This window comes from Nematolebias whitei, chromosome 14, assembly GCF_014905685.2.
Source record: "Nematolebias whitei isolate Nwh7 chromosome 14, NemWhi1, whole genome shotgun sequence".
Classification (NCBI taxonomy): Eukaryota; Metazoa; Chordata; class Actinopteri; order Cyprinodontiformes; family Rivulidae; genus Nematolebias; species Nematolebias whitei.
This window is the reverse complement of record NC_056511.1, coordinates 4,331,201-4,340,256: the sequence shown is the minus strand read 5'-3', so window position 1 is coordinate 4,340,256 and position 9,056 is coordinate 4,331,201. Positions and strand designations below refer to the sequence as shown.

The 9,056-nt window shown below is 52.9% G+C and overlaps 1 protein-coding gene across 1 annotated transcript in view; it reads right to left on the bottom strand.

Annotated features, from left to right (window-relative positions):
• LOC119420781 (protein KIBRA) overlaps positions 1 to 9,056 on the bottom strand; it is a 58,876-nt gene that overhangs the window by 13,977 nt on the left and 35,843 nt on the right. The window contains exons 14-15 of the mRNA XM_037688207.1: positions 6,312 to 6,404; positions 6,102 to 6,142 (exon numbers count right to left, since the gene is read on the bottom strand). Coding sequence (XP_037544135.1) covers positions 6,102 to 6,142; positions 6,312 to 6,404 — 134 coding nt within the window. The remainder of the gene's footprint in view (positions 1 to 6,101; positions 6,143 to 6,311; positions 6,405 to 9,056) is intronic.

Sequence of the window (9,056 nt, the reverse complement as noted above, 5' to 3'; positions counted from 1 at the left end):
TCCCTCCAACGATATCTGTCTCGATTTAAAAGAGCTCGTGATGCTTTTAGGCATAAAGGCTGGGTTTGGTCTTAATTCAGCTGAACTACCGTCAGCCTGGATTCTGAGACATGACGGAGCGGCAGAGAGGGCAGATAAATCACTCACCCTCTTGGCGGATGTTAAAGCCAGCAGCAGGGCTGTTTTAAGAGACAGGAATTTAAGTGAAACTTGATCCAGAGGCTCAAAAGGAGCTTTGATCAGGGCTCGCAGGACCAGCGTTAAATCCCACTGTGGAACGAGTGGGCGTGAAACCGGTCTATGTCTTTGTACACCTTTTAAAAACCGCTTCATCAGCGGGTGGTTAAAAGCTGTTCTGTCCCCGAACCCTTCGTGGCAGGAAGAGATGGCTGCAGCGTACGTTTTAATCGTGCTGAACGCCAACTTCCTATCCATCAGCTGTTGAAGAAAGGACAGCACGCCACCTAATGGACATGAGGTGGCCTCCAGACCTTTCTCTGTACACCAGCGCTGAAAAGCCGTCCACTTTGATGTGTACAGGGCTGTGGTAGATGCAGCACGTGAATCTTGAATTGTGCGCACTACCTCCTGAGGGAGACCCATCCTCTCTAAGCGGGACCGCTCAGCGGCCAGACCCACAGGTGCTGGCCTATTTCCGGGTAACTCCTGATCGCTCCTCCTGCTTGAAGGAGAGCATCTTCCCTCCATGGCAGTTTCCACGGGCGACCTGACAACAGACGTTGCAGGACCGGGAACCATGGTGCGTTCACGCGCTCGGGAGCTACCAGGAGAGCTGTCAGTCCCTCCTCCTGAACTCGGTTCAGGAACCGTAAAATCAGAGGAGGAGGAGGGAACGCGTACAGAAGCGTTTTGGGCCACGGGCTGTGGGCAAATGCATCCACCCCCAGCGGTGGATCGTCTCGAGGGCTCAGGGAAAACCATAACTGGCACTGAGCGTTCTCTCGCGTCGCAAACAGGTCCACAGCTGCTTTGCCAAACTTCTGCCACGTCTGAAACATCAGGTCTGGATGGAGGGTCCAGTCCGCGTGACGTGGGCCGCCCCTGGACATCACGTCTGCTCCTCTGTTCAGAACGCCGGGTATGTAAACCGCTCTGATGGAAAGCAGATTTTGGTGAGCCCAACACAGTAGCTTCCGTGCAATGTGTAGCATCTGGGCTGAACGCACACCCCCCTGGCGGTTTATGTACGCAGCAGTCACCATGTTGTCTGTGTGAATCAACACGTGTTGATTCTGTAGCACGGGAGCAAAATGCTGAATCACATTCAGCACTGTGCGACACTCCAAAACATTGATGTGGGCTGATGTGCGGTGGGGCCACAGCGCCCCTACTGCTTGAGATAGGCATGTCCCCCCCCAACCTGACAGAGACGCGTCCGTGAAGACTGACACGTGTGTCGAGGGTTTGCTGACGGGGACTCCCTCTGACAGAGCCAGGGTGTTTCCCCAGTGTCGGAGGTCTGCTCTCACGGAGGGAGGGACAGTGATCATCCGTCTCTTTTGTTTTACTGGATCCACACGCAGGCGCGTAAACCACCTCTGGAGGCGCCTCATGTGTAACAAACCCAGCGGGACCACTGTGTGGGCTGATGACATCATTCCCAACAGCTTCATGACGGAGACAGCTGTTACCACTTTGCCAGGTCTTACGTGGCGTAATTGGTTTTTTAGAGTGTCGATTCTTGTTTGTGATAAGCGAGCCGTCATGGTGATTGAATTTAATTCCACTCCCAGATAAACAATTGTCTGGGCCGGGAAAATCGAGCTTTTCTTCCAATTTATGGCGAAGCCCAGATTTAGCAGGTGTGATGCCAACACCTGAGCCTGTATCAATGCTTCCTGTCTGGAGTGAGACAGGAGCAGCAGGTCGTCCAGGTAAAACAAAACTCTCATCCCTGCTCTGTGCAGTGGATGCAGGGCTGTCTCCACACACTTTGAGAACGTGCGAGGTGCGAGGGAGTACCCGAAAGGCAGCCTGTTGTACTGGTACTTCATCCCTTGAAAGGCGAAACGCAGAAATTTTCTGTGTTTTTGGATGATTGGTATGTGAAAATAAGCATCTTTTAGATCGATGGAAACAAACCAGTCGTTTTTTTGGATGTTGTCCAACAGCTGTCTGGTTGTCAGCATGTGAAACGGTCTGTTCATGATCGCTTTGTTGAAAGCTGACAGATCCAGAATCGGTCTCATCCCTCCGGTCTTTTTGGGGACCAGGAAGTAGCGTGAGTAAAACCCTGTGTTTTCCTCCTCGTTGGGAACTCTTGAGATTACACCTTTTATCAGAAGCTCCTGGACTTCTGCATTTAAGGCTGAGACTTGGTCTGGTGATGACAGGACCGTCTCTATAACTCCTCCGAACGGAGGGGGTCGGGTTGCAAACTGCAGCGTGTAACCCTTGCATAACACTCTGTCCATCCATCTGTCCGGTGAGCATGTTTTTAACCACTCTGCGTGACGTTCGTGGAGTGGACGTGCGTTTAAATGATGTGCCGTGTTTTGAACGGATGTCATCCAAACCTCCGCCTCGACCGCCGTCATGCGTCGCGGAAATGTTTTCCGCGTGACCCAAGGCGAGGCTTCCTCGAAAGGGCTGTTCTGCGCGCGCCCGTGCGCTGTGACTGGATCGCGGACCAACCTTCATGTCCGGGCGGGGCGGTGTGTGCTGAGGCGAGGCGTGTGTCAGCTGGTGACGTCCAGAGGCTGCACGTTTAACGTCGCTGTGCGAACGTTGAGAGGTGGAGGGCGTGACGTCGTCAACGCCGTGCTGTCGAAGTGAAGGTTGTGAACTTCGCGGGAGCGCACGTTTTCTCTGGAGGGACGCGCGCCGCTCTCGCTGAGGGCGGGGCCCGTCGTTGGATTCATTCAGCTGTCTCACGCTTATGCCGCCGTGAGCTGCCGATCGCTGAGACGCGATGGATGACGGCTGTTCGCGTTTATTCAGGAAAAACGTGTGTTGTTTTTGCTGAGAGCAGGGACCTCCACCGGACCCGGCCTGCGGTCCCACATTTATCCCGATGTGAGCCGGTGAGCGCCGGGCAGCTGTGCGTGCATCATCGGCACAGTGTCGTTTGGATGGACGGTGCTTGTCTCGCTCGGGTGCGCGTTTAACACCGTTTGAGTGGTGATCGTGCGGTTCTGTTTGACAACAAGATATTTCGCTTACCGTGGTGTCACGTGAGCGTCTGGGCATGTGAAGGAGCGGCGGTGGGTTTAAAAAACCTTTATTTAAGGACACCGGCTCTCTCTGTGTGGAGGATGTGTGTGTAGCGGCTGTGAGCTCATCCGAACTTACAGACTGGCTAAAAACAGGCATTCTGATTTTTGAAAAATCATTTATTTCACTTCCTGTTTCGTTCATACACACATCCCCCGCAGACCGTCATTTCTTAAACCTTCTCCCTCGTGAGCTCTGCGGTTTGTTGGGCCCGAGCGCCGTCTGCAGGCGATCTCTGGGGAAGCGCTGAAGTGCAGGCTGCCGGGCTGAGGAGGGGTGGTCTCTGGCGGGCGGGGCTGGTGGTGGAGCTGGGCGAGACGAAGCTGCTGCTGCCGTGGAGCGTCGGTGCTTCTGCCTCTGCTCTCGACGATCCTTCCAGCGAGCTGGGGGACGGGATGAGCCGCGCGGCTTGATGAGATGACGTACCGCTTCCGACATCTCCTCCGACTGCTTGGAGTTCGCCAGCATGGTCTTCAAGCTGCTTCCGAACAGCGCGTCCGATGAGATGGGGCCCTCCATGAGGTCCTTGTGCAGCTTTTCCGGCAGCAATGGGGAGTGACGGAGCCAGATGGAGCGTTGGATTACCGTCATCCATGAAGCAATCCTCGACAGGCAAACCGTGGAAGCGGCGCACATGTTGAGGACGGCGTCTGCCGATTTACACAGGGAGCTCTTCGTCTCCTCCGGCAGGCCTGAGGCCTCCAGCCTCTTTGACATGCTAAATGCTAACAGCGCCACGTTGTTGTTAGCCGCGGCCGCCTGAAAAGCACACTGGTGGGCTCTGTTGGAGAGCGCGGTCGCCACCTGGTCGTGTTTCCCCGGAGGGACGGGACGCTTCTCCAGCCTGGACATCTTCGCTCCGAAGGCTTCCGCGAGGCTTGGCTCAAGGGGGGGTACCGAGGGAAAACCCCGCTCGGTGAACCCCTCCACTCTGGTGATGGGGGCGTAAGTGGAGACGGGCGCCCTTAACCTACCAGGACCGGCTGCGGCCTCGTTCCAGTACGCTGTCACCGCAGGAAAACGAGGCCAAATGGGATCAGGACGGCGAGCCGGCGTGGAGCCAAACCTTCCCGCAAGATCATCCGATCTGAGCGGGGGGGGTGAGGGGACGGAGAGCCCCTTAACGCTAGCAGCTTCCCGGATAATGGCGGGCAGCTCCGAGAGGAGCGCGCCCACGGCAGGGAGCGATGTGGTCGCTGAGGCGGGAAACCCCGGGGGAGTCGAGCATCCGCTCGGCCTCCCACTTTCCAACACTGCGCTCCCCGGGAGGGAACGAGCGTCGGGGCTGCTGCTAGCGTCACCGGTCCCAGAGGAATCATCCGATTCACTCCGAGAGCCGGCGTCGAAGAAATCCATGGCGTCGTCCAGCGAACAGTCTCCCGCCACGGACAGGCAGTCCTCGATGGTAGCCTTAAACAAGGCTGCTCTCCTCTGCCTTTCCTCCGGTGGAAGCTCGTCACAGAGGCGGCAGGAGGAAGCGCGAGCGACGTGGCGGGGACCCAGGCATCCCTCGCAGGTGTCGTGCCGGTCGAAGCTAAGCAAGTAGCCGGTCTTGCACGAGGGACACAAACGGATGGTGCTGGAGCTGGACATCTCGACGAAAAAGGTCAGTTTATTCTTGTTTATTATGCTTGCTGAAGAAAAACTGGGAGCAGATTACCCGCTCTTAACGTAATTTATACGGATCGGGTGGGGCCCACACAGCAGGTGGGCGTGGACTAATTTTTTTTCAGTACGATGCTTGCGCATAACGGGATAAACCCATCAGCGACAGCCTTAAAGGGCGAAGCCTATATGACATAGAACGGTTTGTTTCAGATTCAGTTTGTGTCTGTTGGACGGTGGCGCTGCTTGCTGCCCCGCCCCCCTCTGCCTCCCCAAAAAGGCGGGAATCACCACGGCAACCAGAGACTGGTTGCTCCCATAAACTCTGTGGAGTTTGAGCAGTTGTGCCACACGTAGAAGTCTTCTCGTGTTTCTCAGACTCAAACCAAACAGTAATTCCAAACGTCAGAGACGACTGTGAGAAAACTGCCGTGCAGATTTTTCTCTCGTGTTTTGTGGCACGACAGCGAGGCGCCGCAGCTCACTGAAAACCTGCAGACGTTTGGAGACCGTTTGAAAACCATGTGAGTCACAGTTAAATCACCAACGGTCGCGGCCCAGACAGAAAAGTGCCTAAACGAGTTTCTGTAGAAGGAAAAGGTGAGCTGTGCCCACTCTTGCAGCCCACGGTGCAGCACTAATTTTCTAAACTACAGTTGTTTGTTCGGTTCAGTCTCACCACGACTCTTTGATTCTTCTCAAGTCGGCGGTCTCTGTGGTTTTTCATACAACTTAAGCTCCGCCTCCATGTGGGCGGGATCGTTATAGAATGACCGCCCAGAACTTCTGCAACGTTATTTTCCATCCAGGGCAAACACGGCACGGCAACGATCTAATGAGTGAAATAAAGTCACAAAACATTTATTAAGTCCTCGGTTCCCAAAAGTAGCGTTTGAGTCGACACCTCCCCGAGTCTGTTTGGTCTAACGCCGTCTGCTGGCGTCAGATCTTCAGCTCAACTCGGCTAGATTAAAACCTCGACCCAGTAGTCTTAAAATCCAAACTGGAAGTGGGTGATGTGAAAGTTGACCCGGGTCGGGGCCATGAAAAAGGCCTTAATGTTCTGTTTCTATCAGAACCAGTCGGTACGTACTGCTGAATCATGTGACTGCACCGACAGCTGTTTTATTTGATCCATTTTACATTTCTGCTGCATAAACATTTCACTTTAAAGACGTCTTCATTACTAAACCTGAACTAATCAAAGTTTTCAAGTGTTTTGCCTCCTTCTTATTATTAACAAACAGTTCGAGTCCCTGCACCCGTGATGAAAGTCATCGGACCGCTCTCGTCAGGCTGACGGCTGAAACCCAACAGAAAAGTGAGATGTTGTGTTGAGCAACCTCAGGCTGGTGTTTTGAAACGTGTCAGGGTGTTGTTGTAACCCCGAGGACACCAGGAAGCTGTGAGGCAACTTTCTCCTGAGCGTGTTGCTACTGGTAGTGAAGGACTAGATGGAGATGAACGTTTACCTCTCCAGCCACTTCCACTGCAGGAACCGGCTGAAGAACATGCTGTCCAGGTAGTCCGCGAAGGGCGCCACGCTCAGGTAGTCGTGGATCAGTCTGGAGGAAGAAAAACAACGTCTGAAGGTCTAAACGACAACAAATAATCATCTATCATTACATTTTTTATTGATTTGGTCTTTATGAAAGGGATCTCTGACCACCTGCACACATCGGCAGCAACACGTTATTTCTGTGTTGTCCAAAACGTTGTTCCTGACACGTAAAAACTCCTAATTCCTTAAAAATTATATTTATTACATTGTTCTCCTAAGGGGAGTTTACTGACGCAATGCATTCTGGGACGTGGGTTGTAGTGGAGACTAAGACAGAAGGAGTCGAGGCTGAAGTTATAATGTGAGACGATAGTTGTGTTTTGTTTTCGTCCTCGTGGACAAGACGTGGGTGGAAACGATGACACGTGATGAACTCGTTCAATTCATCGGCTCTGTTAGTTCATCTGAACCCAGCAGGGGGAAACGAAGGGAACCGGACTTCACTCGGTTTGTAGTTTCCAAGATCTTTCCTCAGGAGCTGGACTCACCTATCGACGGTTTTGGATCTCGTCCTCAGTAATGAGGGTGTCGCTCTGGTCAGTCGTAGTGAAGAAAGCATCGAGTCCAAAGGCAAAGGTCTGAATTTACTGGTCTGTCAACGTTCCAACCCTCACCTGTGGTCGTGAGGTTCAGATCAGGACCAAAAAAACTAGATCCTGGATCCAAGCAGCTGTTATGAGCTTCCTGGGGGGTGGGGGTGGGGGGGGGGGGGGGGCGGGGCTCGGAGCAGAGCTGCTCCTCTGCATTGAAAAGAGTCAGCTGAGGTGGTTCATTTGATCTGGACGCCTCCCTTTAGAGGTTTCCACTGGGACCAGAACTCTCTCTGGTCTGGGAACACATCGAGGCCCCCCAGGAGGAGCTGGGAGCAGGTCCAGAACAGGTCCAGGTCTGGGTTTCTCTCCTGGACCTGACCACAGATGAAGTGGTAGAACATGGATGTTGTGCTTCTACTTTAAGGAACTTTTTTTCAGTTCAAACTGAAAAGTGCTTTCTCTTTGCAAGCCAAACTCACATGCAGATCACTCACTATTCTCCCTTCTAAGGGTCATCAGGGTCTTTCCGGTCCACATGCGTGAGGATTTTGTTGCGTTCATGAAAAAGCCAAATGGCCTAAAACTCACTAAAGATTGAACACAAAGCTGCATCTTACCCTAATGACCCTCGGGAGGGAGAGTGATTTGCACGTTAGTTCAGAGAATCCCAGTGTGGTTTATTAAAGAGATTTTTCATGGATAAAGAAGTCCAGCTGCCCCCGTTAAAACCTGCTGGGTTTACCGTGACCCAGATCCACACAGAACATTAAACCAGGTCTGGTTCCTGGAACCTAAACACTGAAAGATTCATGTGAGGTCTGAAAACACAGAACTTCATTTATTTGGAAATTATTGGATGGAATTAGGAAATCTTGTGAGTCACGGGATTAGAAGGTGAACCACGGATTGAGGGTTTCTGTCGGTTCTGAACGTCAGCGGTCAAATGTCCCCACGTGCCTCTGAGCAGAGCTGTCAGGAAATGACTCAACGGTGTTTTTATAAATGAAGACCTCAGAGGTTCTGACGGACTGGATCCGTCCAGTTGGACCGTCTCTGTTGGTTCTGGTTCTGGCTTTATCAGATCTCAGCTCCACAAACGCATAAAACCGAGATGTTTCCATGTGACGTGTTTTTACTGAACGTCCCCTGAAGACACAGACCGCATTCTTTTTATGGGCTCTGGAAATAGAACCAGCAGCCTCCAGAGGTTCTGCTCCTCTGGAACACGAGACGTTTTCCAGAACTCTTGTAAAACTCAAGAAGTCCGTTTGATGGAAACACATCAACTTCTGGGTCCTGGAGGTCCAGGAGGGACACCCAGAGACACTCTCCAGCTCCTCCTGGGGGACACCAAGGAGTTCCACTGAGGATAGGGTAAGGGTCTCCCAAAGGTACAGGTCTCTGACAGGTTCCGGTCTCTGACAGGTCCTGGTCTCTGACAGGTCCCGGTCTCTGACAGGTCTTGGTCTTTGATAGATCCCGGTGTCTGACAGGTCTTGGTCTCTGACTGGTCTTGGTCTCTCACTGGTCCTGGTCTTTGATAGATCCCGGTCTTTGATAGGTCCTGGTCCCTGACAGGTCCTAGTCTCTGACAGGTCTTGGTCTTTGATAGATCCCGGTCTCTGACAGGTCATGGTCTTTGATAGATCCCGGTCTCTGACAGGTCCTGGTCTCTGACTGGTCTTAGTCTCTGACAGGTTCTGGTCTCTGACAGGTCCTGGTCTCTGACAAGTCCCAGTCTCTGACAGGTCCTAGTCTCTGACAGGTCCCGGTCTCTGACAGGTCTTGGTCTCTGACAGGTCCTGGTCTCTGACAGGTCCTGGTCTCTGACTGGTCTTGGTCTCTGACAGGTTCTGGTCTCTGACAGGTCCTAATCTTTGACAGGTCCTAGTCTCTGACAGGTCCTGGTCTCTGACAGGTCTTGGTCTTTGATAGATCCCGGTCTTTGATAGGTCCTGGTCTCTGACAGGTCTTGGTCTTTGATAGATCCCTGTCTCTGACAGGTCCTGGTCTCTGACTAGTCTTAGTCTCTGACAGGTTCTGGTCTCTGACTAGTCTTAGTCTCTGACAGGTTCTGGTCTCTGACAGGTCCTAGTCTCTGACAGGTCCCGGTCTCTGACAGG